The sequence below is a fragment of the Symphalangus syndactylus genome, chromosome 9 (assembly GCF_028878055.3).
Source record: "Symphalangus syndactylus isolate Jambi chromosome 9, NHGRI_mSymSyn1-v2.1_pri, whole genome shotgun sequence".
NCBI lineage: Eukaryota > Metazoa > Chordata > Mammalia > Primates > Hylobatidae > Symphalangus > Symphalangus syndactylus.
In genome coordinates, this window is record NC_072431.2 from 138874504 (window position 1) to 138893162 (window position 18659).

The 18659-nt window shown below is 44.7% G+C and overlaps 1 protein-coding gene across 1 annotated transcript; it reads right to left on the reverse strand.

Annotated features, from left to right (window-relative positions):
• Nucleotides 1–828: 828 nt before the first annotated feature.
• Nucleotides 829–15864, reverse strand: DMRT3 (doublesex and mab-3 related transcription factor 3). Its single transcript, XM_055294371.1, has 2 exons — nucleotides 15083–15864; nucleotides 829–2521 (listed from the first exon to the last, which is right to left on the reverse strand). The coding sequence occupies exons 1-2, from the start codon at nucleotides 15513–15515 to the stop codon at nucleotides 1557–1559; spliced, it is 1398 nt and encodes a 465-aa protein (XP_055150346.1). The 5' UTR covers nucleotides 15516–15864; the 3' UTR covers nucleotides 829–1556.
• Nucleotides 15865–18659: the final 2795 nt, after the last annotated feature.

The following is an 18659-nucleotide window of genomic DNA, read 5'->3' on the forward strand; positions in this document are numbered from 1 at the left end:
TATTCCTGCACCGGGAGCTCTCTCTGTATCCTTGTCATGTAGAGGCTTTTATTTATTTGCTTATTTACTTTCCCTTCCACATTCGTAAGTTTATTGTCTGACCTAAGCAGTCATCTGACCTTTCAAGCACTTTGAAAAATGGAAACAGTAAGTCAGAGAAGTGGTTGGTGTGAGCACCACTGAATATTACTGTTTGAAACTTCTCTCTAAAAAATAATCTGAGCAAGAAGTTTGTCATACACAGCACCTCAAGAATGTTTTTAAAACGAAAGAAAAAAGCCCTGGTTTTCAATGTTTTGCCTCAAACCAGAATGGCACGGTCTCCAAGTAAGAATGAAGGAATGCATGTCTATATTCTGAACACAAGGCTACTGAATTTAATAGAAGCAGTAGTTTTCATGGACTGCATACTTCCTATGTCAGGTACTGGGCTAAGCACTTCCCTTGCTTTCCACACTCAACTATACATTGTTGGGAGTTTTTCATTTTTACTTTGTTTTCAATGGGAGTCTCCACTAAAATACCTGCTTATCTTGGACTCATGGGTAGGTAACTTGGACAATACATGGAAAGCACATTCTCTTACACATGGTAGGCACTGAATAAGTATCTGTTGAATAAATGAATGATGGAGAGAATTAACTCCATTCTTGAACAAATTATCTGTCTTTCTGAATGCAACCCTAAAATTTTGCCATTCATATTTCTCAGGAATGTCTCATTTAACTGATAATTTGATTCCTGACCCATGCACTAGTAAGTCATTTTTACATCAAGTTTCTATTTTTAGAGATCCTCTTTCCACAAGTAGAAATGACATAAACCAAGCTCGTCTCCTTAGTTTATTTTTTTTTCTAGAGTCCTTAGCATGCTACATTAACCTGACAAAGCTTAATCTTGTGTTGGTTTCACAATACATTTCATGCAGTTCACAGCTGTGATTGGTTTTACATTGACATTACACGTGTTTCGATTCAGCCATGTGAAAAGAGTAATTCTTAATGGGGTTTGTCTCTGAAAACTGTCCAAGCTTAAATAAGCAAATGAGCAGTTCACTCTATTCTTAAGTGCATCTCTCTTTAAAATGCAAGGATTTTTAGCATAAGAATATAATGTCCCTGTTTATAGTCCATTTGCAACAGAACCACTTCCTTTAGGTTTCACATATCCTGAGGAATCCACTTTTACAAAATCGCATTCAAGTATATTATTTCATTTAACATTCCAGGTTGGGTTTAGGTGCAAGGCTGACCTTCAGCTTTACATCCCCAAATAAATCTTCCATGGACCCAGCCTTCCCAAGACTATTCTTAACAACAGACTCTCTTTTACAATAAACATTCAGCACTAAAGCCACAGAGCAGAGCTATTTGGCATTTTCCAGTGAAGTGCAAGAAGTTAAATAAGTTATGTTTTTATTGCTAATGTATAGAATCAAACACAGTCACTTTGTCAAACAGAAGGAAAGGGCATACACAAGATGTGGCCTCTCCTCAATGCCTCAGGGTCAAAATGCACAGAGAATGTCACCTGGCCACCACCCATCCAGCACCACTTTAAGATGATGTGTTGAGTATTCTAGAGTCTGAGGAGTCAGACCTCTCGTCATAGTCATCCTCGGTGTAAATGGACTGCTTTGACACAACTGGACACCCATCATCAGGGATGGAAATCCGAGGGTCTTCTGTGGCGCGGGCAGGAAGGATGGGCGAGCTTCTGAAGATGCTGGTAGAGTTACTGGAGAAAGGACTGACATACTGGGACCTCAGCTGATACTGCTGCTGCAGCGTCATGGTGTTCCACAGGGTGACATCATTGGGCAAAAAGGGGCTCGACTGGTTTCTCGCCAAAGTATTCCTCAGCATCAGCGGGTACCGAGGTGGCTGGGGGAAAGGGTGCTGCAGAGGCACAGCCAAGGGATTGGGGACAACATTACTAGAGTCGGCAGAAAACCTCAACGTGTCTGGGACTCGAAAGGCTGATCCCACAGACCATTTGGAAGACGAGATGGGGTAGGAGCTCAAGGTGTGTTCAAAGATGTGCCCGTTGGAGGGCAACACTAGACTCTCAGGTTCTGCGGAAGTTCGCTCTGCTCCAGTGACTGAGGATCGGCTGGACAGAAGGACTTCCACAGCGCTCACCAGGTCCCCGCCACAGCCCTTGAGGATGAGCTCAAGCACCGTTGGCTTCTGGTTGGGGAATATCTTTTTTAACACTTCAAGCGGCGGTCTGTTGGCTTTCAAGCTGAAGGGCAGAGAAACAGTCCCCGAGGGGCCCTCAATCAGGAGGTGATTCTGCTCCGCGTGATACTTGGGGCTGTCAGGGCAGCTCTCGGGGTTGCCTCTGTTTTTCTGGACAGCGTACCCCTCTTCATCCACAGACACTATCTCAGGGCTCTCAGGGGTGAAGCAGCCCTTACTCTTTGCCACATCTGGTGAACTCCTCTGGTCAGTGTCTTTGTCACTGAAGACCTCTGTGTTGTCTGCCGAGTTGCCATCTCCAAGTCGTTCTTCAGTCAAATCTGAAAAACAGAACAGCTGAGTTAATCTTTTCCTGGTGTGCATAAAGAAGAACAGATGTGCTCAGAAGAGACCTGTACACGTGCTTTTTGGAAGAGCAAAGGCATTTCAATGGGTCATAATATACTACAAGCCTTTTTTAAAAAAAATCGAACTATATCACTGACAAATGAAACAAAAACCCTGTAAATAAAGATCTAGAAATCAGAGTGGCTTCCTGGAATGCTTTGTGCAAGGAAGCTTGCCTTCAACATAGAATGGCTACATGAACCTATAACCATCGAAGATATGGCTTTCATAGCAGTAACAATCTCAATAGAGAGCCTCTTTGGGAGGAGGGGTGGGGGGACTCCTGGAACAGCAAAGCTCAGGGAGAAACAGGAAAATTAGCTCAGCTTGTCTTCCAGCTCCTCTTCTGCAAATAAGGTCCCCAGCTGTAATCTAGGGACAGTACCATCCAGATACCCATAGGGAATTTTAATATCTTAAATCTATTTTCCCATAGGCTGATTTTGTGTTAAATATGTCTTACGAACCAATCAGTATGTTGCATCAGGTTACCATGTACCATAGCTAGCTAATTCAATTGCTGAAGTGAAAGATACCTCTATCCATTGAAATCTTTCATAAGAAGCCACTTGAGGGATTGGCAAACTTGGTTGCCAATAACTTGGACTAGAAAGCAAACAAAACCAGCTATGAATTCTGGATGGCAGGATAAGTTGCTGGAGAGGAAAAAAGGAAGTGGCTAGAAAGGGTGTGAAATTGCATGGGAGTATTATCCATCAATGAAACAACGCATCACACTCCACCTCCATGGGTGGCACGGAACAGGTACCTGTGCATGAACTATTTTGCTGGTAAAGTTCATGGAAAGGACTTGAAGATACCTTTTTTTAAAGCCAGTGAAATATGAAGATACCTTTTTATATTATATGAAAAGGACGGAAAAAAGCTTCCCAAATAAAGCAGAGACTTGCTATAAATAAACCAGTTGCAAATTTAACATCTTGACTTAAGAACATTTTTACTTAACAGCTGGTAATATTGCAGGGCTCCGCACCCAGAAAAGAGTAAGTCAGAATGGTTTGCTTTGCCGTAGTAAATTCTAACAGGCCTTTATAATAAAGAAACATATTTTTTAGTAGCAAGCTATTTGCAAATAGAGTTTTATCCTTTTTTGAAACACGCACTGGCTGTGGCTACTCAAAGCCAAGGTAACTGATCGAAAGATGAAAATTCGTAAGGACCCAGTTGTTGAGTTGTAAACAATTGTTTTGCCTGTGTTTCCTGCTGCCCTGCCTGAATAGCTTCATTGTTGCCTTCTCTGTGGGCACACCTGATCATGTAGATAGCCAGCAGGTGAAATTTCATCAAAGCACCTTCTAGAAACAATCTTCTCCTACACTTGTTATTTTAAAAGCCTTAAAGGCCTACTTATGAACATTCTTCTAATACAGGATGTACCTTAAGTGTAACCAAAAAACAAAACTTTGTGAAATTTCATCAAAGCACCTTCTAGAAACCATCTTCTCCTACACTTGTTATTTATTTTAAAAGCCTTAAAGGCCTACGTAGAAACATTCTTCTAATACAGGATGTATCTCAGACGTAACCAAAAACCAAAACTTTGGCCTTTAACAAAGCAATAAATATGTGGCAAACATAACTAAATACACTTTAAAACACTCTTAAATTACCTCAGTGCAAGTGTCAACATAAATCTGATACAAATTCATACTTATCCCAAATTTGCATTTCAATTAAACTGCTTCTTTTTTAATACAAAATAGAAGGTTTCCAATGAGAGGTTCATTTGTGTCACAGACATATGAAGCCATCTTCACTTTCTCTAATGACTCTATAGAAAGACTATACTGTAGAATGACTCTATTTCTGTAAGATAAATTTGACATATTCTCTCCTACAACTGCTTATAATGGGGGACACAGCTTTTACCTCTTGAGTTAATGTGGTATTTGAACTCATGTCATTGATTCAAAAGAGAAAAACAGCAACAAAAAGGCTTCTATAGATTTACTTTATAATCAGCTGGATCTATTTAAATGTTCCTGACTCATGACCCATACACACTACTTGGCTGTTACTCTATTATTAAACATTTGAAAATTATTAAACACTTGAAAAGTGATGGTATATTAATATACCATCACTTTTAGAAATTGGAAAAACAAGTCAAATACTCTCCCCATGTAAATATGGACATAAAGTACTTCTTTAAAATACTATGTACTTCTAAACAGTTTCCTTATTTTTTAATTTTAGCCTAATTATTATTATCAGCACCAAGTATTTATATTTCTGCAAGATACTGGGAGAAACAGAATAAAGGATGAAAAACACCAAGAAGTGTAAGACCCACACCTAACTTATGGCCCTTATCTTCTAGCTGGGGAAATAAGACACACATGCAGGAGAAAAAGCAAACAGGGCCTGGCAGCATTTGCTAAGCCTCAAATGTGACCCACATTGTATACCAATGTTCATAGCAGCAGCATTCACAATAGCGGAAAGGTGAAAACAACCCAAATGTCCATCAATGCACGAATGTATAAAACGTGGTGTACACACACATACACACACACACACACACAGTGGGATATTATTCAGCCTCAAAAAGGAATGGAATTCTGATACATGCTATAACATGGATGAACCTTGAGAACATTAGGCTAAGTGAAATAAGCCAGACACAAAAGGACAAATACTGTATGACTCTACTTATATTCGATTCCAAGAATAGGGAAATTCAGAGAGAAAGTAGTGTGGTGGTTGCCAGGGGCTGGGAGGAAAAGGGAAAGTGGAGTTATTGTTTCATGGCTATGGAGTTTCCGTCTGCAATGATGAAAAGGTTCTGAGGATGGATGGTGGTGATGGTTGCACAACATTTTGAATAAACTTAATGCCACTGAATTGTACCCCTAAAAATGGTTAAAATTGCAAACTTTATGTTATATATACTTTACCACAATAAAAAAAGAAAAAAGTACGCCACACAGTGTCATAGTAATATAGAGAATGAGGAGATTTTTTAAGCAAGAGAAACAACTAGTCCTTCTTAGGAATAAAGGGTACATAGGCACAGCTGGAAAGCTCAAAGCTCAACTTTTTTTTTTTTTTTTTTTGAGACAGAGTCTCACTCTGTCACCCAGGCTGGAGTGCAGTGGCATGGTCTCGGCTCACTGGAACCTCTGCCTCCTGGGTTCAAGTGATTCTCCCATGTCAGCCTCCCGAATAGCTGGGACTACAGGTGTGTGCCACCACATCCGGCTAATTTTTGTATTTTTAGTAGAGACAGGGTTTCACTATGTTGGCCAGGCTGGTCTCGAACTCCTGACCTCATGAACCACCTGCCTGAGCCTCCCAAAGTGCTGGGATTACAGGAGTAAGCCACCACGCCCAGCCAGCTCAACTATTTTTAAAAGAAATATGTGAACCAAATAGCTTTGTGTTTTAAAAGGTACATCCCCTGCCCCCACTTTGGATAAGTTTCAAACACTGAAAACATATTAGGAAGTGTTTCCTCAGGTCTGTCAACCAAATTGACTCTTCCACAGTACACTTCAGGCTCCAGAAAAAAAGTGGATCAAACAGCAGAAGGCTAACTGAAGGGAATTAGGGAATGAGGTTCTCACTAACCTAATGACTCTACCATTACAAAAATGGAGGCTTTTTTTTTTTCAAGGTAGCAACAGATATACTGTCCCAATCAACTGAATACTTGATACCAGGATTACAAGTCTGACAATACAAAATTCCACTCTTGTATCTATTTTCCTAAGTTCTGCAGAACAGACGGTAGTGGAATCTTATGTCACTGCCAGCTTGTTCAGCAACTGTGAACTCTCAGACTGTGAAAGTCACTTTCTCATTTTGTTGTGTTACCCTTTGCCCCTGCTACAGGGACATGCTAGTGCATCATGCACTTCTGGTTACTTGTCAAGGAGCGGTAATAGATTACACTGAATCCTCCACACTCTCTCCGCAGGTTTCTGTGCTGTCTGGCTATAGCCAAAACATGAGAAAAGCTAACAGGATGCCACAGGAATCAAATCTACAAATTCAGCGTAAACCAACCAACCAGCTGAGCTCAGCACTGCTTATACTGTGTTCAAAGGAAAGACAGATGATGAAAGAACAAGCAGAGCACACCTGTGAGGCTTACGCACCTGAGCCGCACACAAGGCCCTGCTAAGGAGTGCTGGGTGAGCCAAATCCCCATCAACACGTAAGGCTGCTGGAGTTTCAAAACTAGGCAAAGGAAGACTAGCCTCTAACTTTGCACCAAGAATAACTCCTCACCAAACAATAATTTCTGAAGGGCAGAATATACAGTTCCTGCAATTTTGTGGCACTATGGTGTCTAGCACTGGTTGTATTATTGCACCTAAACTAAATATATTGTAAATTATTGTGTTATAAATACAGACTTTCACAAGTAATTATAGAGGGTGAGTTTTGAGCCCAGTGATAAAGTGCAATTTAATAACAGGTACTTCTATACATCTCCAGATTTTTTCTTAAATAAACTCTACAAATCATTCTAGTTGGTTTAAAACATAAAGGCCTTCGTAGACGTAGAAATGTGAAACTGCCAACTAACAAAATAAAATAGGAAATACTCCTGAAACATTTTACCTTCTTTCTTCTTGAAACTGAAACCCTAATTCCTAGAACATTAAGAGTGTATTTCAACTGATAATATTTTTACCCTGGTAGATGGGTATAGAAAGTCAAAACTATTAAACAAGGAAGAAATCAATTTTATTGAATATTACAAATATTACTGAAAGTGATGCAATATGCTGTTTCTATTGCTAAACACGTACATATTTCTAAAATCTTAATATTCTCTCTTTCATTTCATATTTCATGGGGTAGAAACACTTATAGCTATCCCTGAAATAAACTCTGCACTAGGGTAAAGAGGTTTTTAAAAGAAGTAGATATTCAATTAAAAAGAAAAGTTTTTCTACAGATAACAATGCTACCGACTTCAAAATATATATGCCATAAGATGACTACATGTTTTTTTTTTTTTTTTTGCTACAAGACTTTAAAGAGAGAAACACTCATAAAAGTGCTTTCAATCTAAAATTACAGTTTGAAAATGTAACTTTCTTTGGGGGAGTTTTTCATATAAAAATGCAATTTAGTAAAAAAAAAATATGTATCATTTCAAATACTTTGAGAAAGTCTACCACATATGAGAAACAAACATTCTGCTCAAGATGCATCAAAGTGAAAAAATCTGGCTGGGCACAGTGGCTCACGCCTGTAATCCCAGCACTTTGGGAGGCCAAGGCGGGTGGATCACGAAGTCAGGAGATCGAGACCATCTGGCTAATGTGGTGAAACCTCATCTCTACTAAAAATACAAAAAAAAAAAATAGCCGAGCATGGTGGTGGGCGCCTGTAGTCCCAGCTACTCAGGAGGCTGAGGCAGGAGAATGGCGTGAACCCGGGAGGCAGAGCTTGCCGTGAGCTGAGATCTCGCCACTGCACTCCAGCCGTGGTGACAGAATGAGACTCTGTCTAAATAAATAAATAAAGTGAAAAATCTTTCTGACTTAGATGTCATAGGTTGTATCCATTCTATCCAATTATATCTACAAAAACAAAATAGTTCTTACATACAGAACGAAAACACAGAAAAATTGGCAAAGAGAGGAAAATTTCCTAGCTCAAAAGTCACTGGACTCCCCCATCCCTTTTGAAATCATGTCACACATTTTGAAACATAGATTGTCATATCCTCATCTGTTCACTTGAGCTGTGGGGAACACACCTGTAAATAACAGGTCCTTGATGGGTAGTTTTCAAAGCACACAAATCTTATAGCAATGGCAAGGGAGGGAGAGCCCAGGTAGGATGGGACTTTTACAGGAGACCATTGCCTAATCAGAATTCTAACCGTAGACAAATGCTTCACATTTGCTCATACCTTTATCTCACACTAGAAGTGATGATCATAAAAAAAAAAAAGAATAGTTGAAAATCTAAAGAACACCAGGGAATGATCTCAGTCTAAAAACTTTCCTTTTCTTCCTGGGGTGGATTGCCGGGTTGGTAAGGGTTGTGAAAAGTTAAAAAAAAAAAAAAAAAAAAAAAAACTAGCCATGCTTTACTTTTTAAAAAATCATTAACAACACTGAATTAATAATGTATGAAGGAATTAGAGTGGTTCTTGACACTATATTTTGGGGGAATATTGCTATAGACAGGACTGGGCTGAAGGAAGTATGGTTTGCAACTGTGGACGTCATATATTTTGTAAAAATTTAGTTTTGATCTCTTTCTTGACTCAGAAGGGAATACCTTCCAAGACGCAGAGCGGAAATTACCTACAAATCTACATGTTTATTTGGTACCTTCCAAAATGCAGCTGTCTACTCATCCATCTATTTAACAAATGCCCCTAAGTGCCTTACTATGCTCTCATGTACTGTGCTGGGTAAGATTATACAGAGATGATCAAAGCATTGCCTCTTGACCACTGAGAGGTTTACAGTTTACTAACTAATCTTTTGCAAAATTCCAAGTAAGCTGCAGTTGGTTATATTTTACAGTGAAATACAGCAAATAATTCCAAGGATAGCAGCTGGGCAGACCATGGTGTCTTCACAAGAGAAAATATTGTTTTAAATGCTTACATATAAAGACGATGGGTGCTAGAGATATATACTGAACTAAACAAAGTAATAATCAGTGGGAAAAACGTGGAACACTAATCCCAGCTCTGTAGAATTTATGTCTGCCTAGTTGTTGTAATCAAGAGATTGGAGATTTTGTAAAGAATTGATGTGCTAAGTCAAAAGTTTTTCTTAATTATTATTGTTATTTGGAACTTGATTGTGACTTTTATAGCTGTTTATACAATAAAATGCAAAAAAAAAAAAAAAACACCCCACACCTAGTTATTTTAGTTTCCCTTCTGAGAACAGTAGCATGCATTGCTCGGGCAAGGGGATGACTCACTAAGGCGATGTGGGATGTAACTGACACAATCACAAGGCGGTGGACCTGTGAGGACCAGCTGTCCTACCACTGCATCCTCCACCTCTGCCATGAGCACCCATGCACAAGCCATCAGAGCCACACAGGACTAGACAAGGGGGTCCAAGGACCTGAGCAGCTAATGGCTAAGGGGCTGCAACAGGTTTAAAGGGAGAAGAAAGAAAAAAAGCAAGAGGTGAGGAAGAAAGGAAGAGAAAGCAAGAAGAGGTAGGCAGGCAGGCATATGGCTTTTTACTGGGCTTAGTCCTCCTTCCTGTCAGGAAGAAGTGCAACACTTCCAGAAAGGGGCTCTGAGTCCTCCAGGGACTTTGATTTATGAAGATTTATTCCTTTTCTCTCTGTAAAGCTGTTAGCAGAAAGTGCTGACTGGCTGCAGCAAAGAATTTCTCATCAATGCTCTTTGATTGTATTTTGCAAACAAAATGCCTGTTGCTTGGTAACATTTCACTTGAGCCTGACCTTCTCCGAAAGTTATTGCTATCAGATTCGATTTACACTGTCCTCCTGTGATTACTGTAATCTTTTAAACCCGGGAGTTCATCCATCAAGGAAAAAGAAGTTGGTTGTGTAAGTGGAGAGCATGGCTGTCCTCCAGATTTATAACACCAAGGAGTGATTTGGAGGTGGGAAGAGGTTCTTTCCCAGATGGCAGTAGAACTCTGGTTCCTAGACGTGGAACACACTCTCGTTTTTCCTGCCAAACGGTCCCAGATCCACAGGATTGACCCTAGCACCTCCCTGACGCCAGTCCCAGGCAGCTCGGGCTCTGCAGAGAAAGAACTAGGAGATGAGCACAGGCGACCCCACCGCCAAGGGGCGCCCTGCGTGGGTACTGGGGCTGGGTGAGGAAGGCCTAGGCCTATGGTTGCCAGATAAAATAACAGGATGTCCAGTTAAGTGGGACCATCAAATAAACAATGAAGGCTTTCTAGTAAAAGTATGTCCCATGCAATACTGGCATCCTATTTTTTGTTTGCATGATTTTTGCAAAAGCTGGCAACTTACCTCGGGACTCCTGCCTTGGGAAGCAGAGGGTAGTGAAGCTCAGGAAGGGCAGAGAGGGAGCGGTGGCCCAAGAGCTGGACAAGGGAGAGGCAAGGGATGTGGCTGTCTCTGGGCGGTTCCTGAGCTGCCCAGTGAGCTGCTTCCTGACAGTGACCAAGGAAAAGACCTGTCCGCAGCAGGCGGCGAGGAGCTGGGCTCAGCTGCAGCTCCGACCCTCTGGTGCAAGGGGACAGCAGTCCAGTGCGGCCACAGGGAGCCACTGCCCCCATCTTTGCCCCTACTTTGAGCCTGCTGTGGCCAGGGTCCCAGTCCTGGGCCAGCTGCCGCAACCCTCCACAACACACACACACCATCTGCACTGCGTGCAAACCGGCTAGGCCAAGAGCTGGGAAGATCCGTCCCGGCAGCATCCCAGCCCCAAGAGCCAGCCCTGGGGTGGGGTTTGGAAGAGACCTTAGTGCCTGTATGCTTTTATTTGGTTGGGTTTTGTTTTTTAAAATGCAACTGAGTCAAGCCCCTCACCCTCAAATCAAGCCGTCTTAAAATGAGACCCTGTTTTTCAATTCACAGGTACACTTCATAAATGGTTTTTAAGTATTTCCTGCTTTTCATTTCTTCCTAGCCAATAGTCAGAGGGTTTCTCATCCTGGCCTGGATGAGCGTTCCGTAACACCCATTACACTTGCAGGTGCTTCTCTTTGGGGAAAAAAAAATTTAAAAAACAGGAAGTGGACCTTGCGGGACCCAGTCAAGCTGGAGCAGAAAAGCCGAAAGGCAGGCATAAAGATGCTAGGAGGGGCAGGGCAAGAGGAAAAATAAAATAAAGGCAGTTTTCCAAAATCTCCTTACTTCTCCCCCTATAGTTATCTTGTTTGCTCTGCCTCCACCCCCTAAGGAATAAACAGGAAAGAAGATCCTACTTTCCCATTTGATCCTGCTCTCTTATTCCTAACCGTGTTTTCGATTTCTTTTTCCTCTTAAGAGCATTTAAAAGAATGTGTGAACATATTCATTCTGATGGCGGATAGAGACATATTCATTCTGATGGCGGAAGAGTCTACAGCCACACATCTTTCTTCTCATCACACCACAGTCTAAGGCGTCCGAGGACACTCCCCTGGAGGAAAGCTGGGGGTGGGGAAGGGAGCCACAACACAAGAATGTAACTTTAGCTTTTCACCTTGGCAGTGACCCTTAACTTCCCTCAGCTCTTGAGCCCACGTCCTGAAAGGCTGGCTAGGCTGGTTGAAACTGCTGATTCAGATACACTAACAGCTGGAAGATCTTCATGCCTCCTATATTTTCATGGTGAGAAGGAGTATGAGAAGAACGTAGAGGGAATTTAGGAAAAAATAAATGAATTAAATCGTGTATGTATATATACATATATATACACACACATATATAGCTTAAATTAGAATTCAAATTTAAGCTATATATATATATATAGCTTTTAATAGATATATATAGCTTAAAACAAAATGTTGGGTTCAATCAAAATCTAATAATTAATTCCAGGTCCATCATAGATGGTAATCAAAGAGGAGAAATCTACATTCAAAAAGAAAAAAGAATACTTCATAACTAGAAGTAAAAACCACTAGAATATGAAAATTCTCCTTAAAAACACCACACATTGAAAGGGATATTCAACATACTACACCATTAGGTAGAACAACTCCATTCCTTTAAAGAATCTAAAGCAGAACTTGAGAAAAATTTCTTCCGGTTACAAAACTGAGTTTTGATGTGAATATGTCACTCCCTCAACTGGGTGGTTTTCCTCCAGTAATTCACAGCAAACATACTCTTCCTTAAGGCATGTGCTTTTCTCAAAGATTTCTGGAGAGGAAAGACTCCATGTGCTTTTGTATACAAGAAAAAAAAATCTCTCTTCACAGCTATGTACTAAAGAGGCCTTTGCCCTGCAAAAAGACCAACCACATTTTAAAGTCAAAGTTCACAAAATAATAGATCTACGTTGCCAGCAGATATTGAAAGATTTCTGATGGTCTGTATACTTAATGTACATGTGGAACTACCATTCCAATAGATTTTTGCTTGCTCTGCACTTAGTGAACTACTTATCCAGGAGTAGTTCTGATATACTTCTAAATACGTATGGAATGTTATACACAAATACATTATTAGAACAACTGCAAAAAGGGCATAATACTTATAGCAACAGGCAGTCTCAGTGAGCAGTTTTCAACTTAAACCCCAAGTAGACTTTATTTCTACAAGCACTGCGTAGAATGGATCTACTTGTATGCTTGTCTTCCTAAACAATTATCTATTATTTTACTACCTTTCTCCCCACTCCCCATCAGAGTGGTGATTTGCTTTTTTTTAAAAATGGAATTATGGGGTCAAAGCAAGTGAAAGAAGAAAACAAAAGTTGTGTACATCAATGTACAAGGTATCGGGGGGTGACCAGCTAGAAACTGAGCCCTTGGTCCCTGATGCCTTGGTCCCCCAAAGTCTTCACTTTGACCTCGCCTTGTGATAAATCCTATTCTCCTTTGCTATTATTTGTTTTCAATTCGGAAGGCTCAGGCTATCCCTGAGTACTAAGTAGGAGTAAAACAGCACAGCTCTGGTTTGTCCAGTTGAGATCCGTTTCCTTTTTCTATTCTCCCAAAGCATGTATCCTGCTGCCTCTGCCTACTCCACCTTCCTGCCTGCCCTCACTCCTCCTCCTCCTGGGGCTGTGTTTTTAGTTTTGTGACTCTTTAGAAATCATGAACTTTAGCTATCCCAAAGAATACTCTGAAGAACACCGGATGTGAAAGTAATCTCCTTGGAAAAAGACCACAGAACCCAATGCCCTATCACAGGAGTGCTGCTGGGCAGGTGGCCACTGCAAAATGCTACCTCTGATATTAACTCAGGCCTCTGCCCTAGTCCTGGGGGAAACGGAACCAGAGAAGCTGGAAATGGAAAAAAATTAGGAAAATATATTGGTACAATCCAATTCTAGAGCTGAGACCAAACTCTTCCTCGTTATTTGTTCAAACCTATGGGAGAAAAATAATAAAACCTTTTTATCCTCCCTCCCCTTCGTCTGTGGCAAATCCACAAATATAAAAAGATGAGACAGACAAAAGAGAGATAACTGGTGAGCATTCCTGAGAAATGTTTATATGCTAACTTGGATTAAATATCCACAAAATCCAAGTTCGGCAAACTCTCTTCAGGCTTTAAAATTCCCAGCTCTACTGTCGCACAGGCTGTTCTCTGAGCTTCAGGCCTGCAAAGCATGGTGGAAAGACAGGGCAGCAAAACTCCACCTGCCAGTCACCCGCCGACTCACCACGAAACAGGTGAGTCCGCCTCACTTCCTCAGCTCCTCAGGATCCAGACAAAGCAGTCCTGGGCTGCTGAAAGCCTTTCTCCAGGAGCTAGGGGTACTGTCTTTAGGGAATTGGCAGGTCCGTGTAGGTACCAGTTTTGCCACAGTTCTACCTACAAGAGGGCTCTGGACCCTCCCACTCCTAATTCCAGCATGCCCCCTTCCGGGAGAAGCTGGGCTGTGTTCCTTTGTACATTTATCACAGTTAAGGAGAAACACCAAACACATGTCCCCTGAATTCCAAGAGCCATCGAAAGAGCTCTTGCTCTGGGCAGAAGCGCAAGCTAGAAATTCCCTGGGAAGAGAGAGACTAAGAGACTCAACTCAGGCCTGCCAAGCTCAGGAGGCCTGGATGGAAACGGATGGGTGGTGGGGGGATCAGATTTTTTTTATTCCTTTAAACCACGAAGACAGCTGAGGGCAGCCTGGGGAACAGTGTTAAAGGATCTAGGAGGTTCTGCAAAGGAGTGAATTCTGGGCGCACCAGATTCTTGGTCCCGCTATCAGCTCACGAGCCTTTCGGGACCCTTTTACTATCATTGCTAAATGGAACTTATTTCACCAGTTACAAGAGTCTGGAGGCGACGGAGCAAAGCTAGAAAGGCCAGGGTTCTGAGAGTTGGATACTTGTCCTCACTCAAATTTTCCTGGGCCCTGGGCAGGGCCAGGCCTGCCGAGAAGTACAGCCAGCTCGGAGTCAGCCGAGTGTTGGGCCTTGGCTCCTTCCCTACAGCTACCTACCCATTCCAACCCCCAAATGGCGAGGACCTCTAAAGCCTGCAGCCAGGAAAATCCGACCCCACCGTGGTGAGTGTGCGCACCTGGGTTTTAATTTTGTCCTATCTCAACTCCGTTATCTCCCTGGCTCAATCTGACACTTTCCGAACCCTTTAACCTGGGAAGGCACCTGGCGATCCTGACGCACAGTCCCGTCGTTTGGCTCCCCAGAAGCGCTTTCCCTGCGGGCGCGAGTCCCACTCGCGCTAGGTCCAGACTCAGCCGGCTTCTCCAGGGAGAGGAAGCCCCGGCCTGGCGGAGAGTGGGAAGGAAAGCCTCGCCAAGCCCACTTCCCAAAACTTTGCCTCCAGGCCTCCCAAGTGGAGCTGCAGCAGGCACTCCGAAGTTGCCCACGCGCCCGGCCAAATTCCCGCACCGCAGACGCTCTTACCTGGCTTGGCGAGCTGCGGCTCGGCACTCCAACGCAGCGCGGCGGCCCCGGCCAACTCGGCAGCAGGGCGCGGCGGCTGCGGCTGCGACGGCTGAGAGGCCGGCGGCGGCTCCTGGGCGGCGGCGGCGTCCCCAGGCGGCGGGGGCCCTGGCAGAGCGCGCAGCGAGTCGGGGATGAGGCTCTCCAGGCTCTCGTTGGCCTGCTGCCGGCGCAGCGCCACCTGCGCAGCCATGACCCGCTGCCGCTCGATGATGAGGATGCACTTCTCGCAGGTGCAGTCCTTGAAGCGGCAGTAACGCTTGTGGCCCTTGAGCCAGGACAGTACGCCGTGGTTGCGGCATCGCGCGCACTTGGGCGTGCGCTGCAAGGGCGCCCGCGGCGGCTGCGACACCGGGCCGCCCATGTACAGGTAGGGGGAGCCGTAGCCGTTCATGCCCCGGGCTCCCGAATGAGTCGGCAGGCTGGCTGCGGGAGCGGGCCAGGGAGCGCTGGACCGCGGGGCTGCGAGGCCCGCTCAGGGGCGGCCTCCGGGCTAGGCGGCCCTTGGTCCCGCAGCCCCGGTGGTCGTGTGTGCTCCGGGGCGGCTGGAGGTGCCGCAGCCGTCTCTCCAGCTCCCTTCGCGCTCACAGCTCGGCCTGTCCCAGCTCAAGCCCAGCCAACCCCGACGCGGGCCGCTGCCTTGGGCGCGTAGCCGGGTCGGCACGTCCTCCTTCGCGGAGGCGCTGCGGCGGCTGCAAGGAGCCGGCGAGAGCTCTGATTAAGGTCTGAGCCAGCTCTTCTGCAGTTCCCTCGTGCGCTGGCCGGACCCAACACCTCCTCCGCCGCCCTCCCCCAACCCCTCCTCTTTCCCACCGCCACCCCCACCCCTGGGGTCCCTGTCTCCTTGCACTCCCCGCCCCACGCCTTCCTCCTTCTTTGCGCCCCTTGGGTGCCTGCACTTCACCTTCCTTGCCACCTGCAGCCAGGCCACTCTCGCGGGGACGCTCACGGCCCCCTCCTCCAAGCCCTCTCCTCTACCCCAGCCCGCGGCTGGAGACTGCGGCGCTCCAGAACGCGGCGGTGCTCGCGGGGCGAAGGGGAGGACCAGCGGGAGTGAGGGTGGGGGTGCCTGTAAGTGAGTGAGGTGGCCGCTCCCCTTCTCTTTTCCTCCCTCCAGTCCAGATCTGGCCGCGTTTTTCCGAGCCCAAGGCCGCTTTTATCCTGACATTTGGCCGCAGAAGCTCAGCTCCAGGAGAACTCGAACCTACGGGAGTGTTGAGGGTGCATCCCGGACCTGGGTGGAGTTTAGGATAGGGGAGTGGAGTGATGTTGGTTTAGGAAAGTTAGGCTCTTTTCGTAATTTCCTTTTAGAACGTATTTTTTTCTCTTTTGTCGCTTTGAAGAAAATGGTTTTGGAGATCTGCCGGCCCAAGGATGACAACCCATTTTGCAGGCGAATTTTACTTTTCTACCCTCCTATCCATGTTTTAATATAAAACAGTATCCTAAAAGGTCAGAGACGTACGTACTCCTGTAAAGGATTTGTTAAACGCCGGGTATAAACTTTGAAGGGGCAGATGCAGAAGCCACATTAGCGCCCCCAAAGTTACCGATATCCTCTTCCCTCTCTCCCAGCAGCCACTGGAAGCAAACGGATGTCTTGCGCCAGCCACTCAATTCAAATCCCCTCGGATTCTGTGATTTAGTTATGGATATGGGATAGGGCCACTTTTTCACCTCCTTAACCCATAGACCCCAGTCATAGATGTCTTGGGGGAGAGGGTCCTTGCACAAGATGACAGCAGAAAACTTTGTTTAGATTATTTGCGTGTTCCCATTCTCCCAGGAGTAGCGGGTTTGGCCTAGTGCAGACTATCGCTATATAGGCACAAGGAAGGCCCCCTCCGCCCTCGCACCTCCCCATTGCCCATCAGCAAACAAGCAAAAACCAAAAAAAAAAAAACCAAGTGGATACACTGCAGGGCAGCACAATAGCTCTATGCGAAGCGGGGCAGTTCCAGAGCCTTCGGTGGATACGCTTCTGAGAGTGCACCAAACTCATCTCCTGGTGGAGAATCAAATGCTAGATGAGAGCGTAGGCAAGTCCGCTGCAATGTCCTACCCCTCATGGGCACAGAGGCCCTTGTCCCCTCGGGGAGGCCGCTTTTCTCTGTACTGCCCTGGAAGTAAGCAAGCAACCCGAAAACGTTCCTCTGGTGTTTGCCATGAATTTAAGGGAAGCACCTCCAGGCGTTCTAGCAGCCAACCCTCTGCCTGGAAGGCTGATTTGCGGAGGAGAGGAGGGTTGAAAACCGAACCCAGTTGTGTGTTTCCCTTGAAGCCCTTAGCTGTCCCCGTTTCATACGCGTCCGGGAAGTGGGGATCGCGGGAGACTGATCTGGTGGAGTGTGGACAAGAAGCTCTAGCATTCGAGTGCTAACCCTGGGAGGCCATCCTCCAAAGCCGGGTGGGGTAGGGACCCCTCGGTCTTGCCCCTTCCCCCACCACTTTAATCCTTCCTCTAGTCTCAACCTTCTCTAGGAAGACAAGCCCTAAAATACAACTGGAAGGAATTTCGTAAGCTCTGGGGACGGGAGGCAGAGGTCGCCCCCAGCCCTGTAGGCCTGAGGCTAGGAAGTGGGGAGCTGGACGCGAGTCATTTAACGTGCTGAGATACACAGGGCCTCAAATGACACCTTAACTGAAAACTATTGCGCTGAAACCTCCGGATCTCTTGGAAACGTGGGGACCAACGACTTTTTTCAAAACCAAATTTCTTCCGATTTTCTTCAAATAGTCAGTGAAACGAGGAAGTATAAAGAACTTGAGCATGAATAAATTTTTAAAAGGAAAGCAGAAGAGCTCTGCACCAGGTTTGTGGGGGCATTTTCACTACCAAGGCGACCCCTTTTCCTCAGTCGGTCACCTAGCCACCCTATCTCGTTGCCACTTAGTCTGGCATTATTTGGTCCCAGGGGCCCGTTTCACTCCGGTGCACATCGGGGACTGAGATCTAAATACTCATTTGATATAGTGCAGTAATCCTTTTCTCATATTTGATGGGAATGTTTTCCATATCCCAGTATTTGACAACATCTCCCTATAGGGACAGGTTTGTATTTATGTTGGTAAAATGTCCCCTGCCTCAAAGTCTATTGTAACCCAACACCTGACAACCCCGAGTCCCATTTCTGTTTGCAGAAAGGGTTTATTCAAGCACATAATGGGATCCCAGCAGAAAGCCTTTCAGAACAAGGGGCTATGGTAAACTTCACCACATGAACTCCGTTTCCAGGGCTATTAAGCTTTTAATTGGAAAATAGCAGAGGAAATTTCAAGGTGACTATAACGTGTTAGCAGTTAGTGCAGAGAAGAAAAGCCGAAGCGGGAATGAATGTAGAAAGCATATGGTCCAAATCACATTTAGGAGGAGCGGCCTGCTTCTACTAAGTCCCAGTAGCTTACACACTTATGGGAAAAATCATCAAAGAAATTGGAAAGGGAAGGGGGAGGATTACAAGTAAATGTAACCTCACTAGACTAGATCCATTGGTGCTCTCTCCTGTGGATGGTGTGTTCTCAAACCGCAATTAGTTGA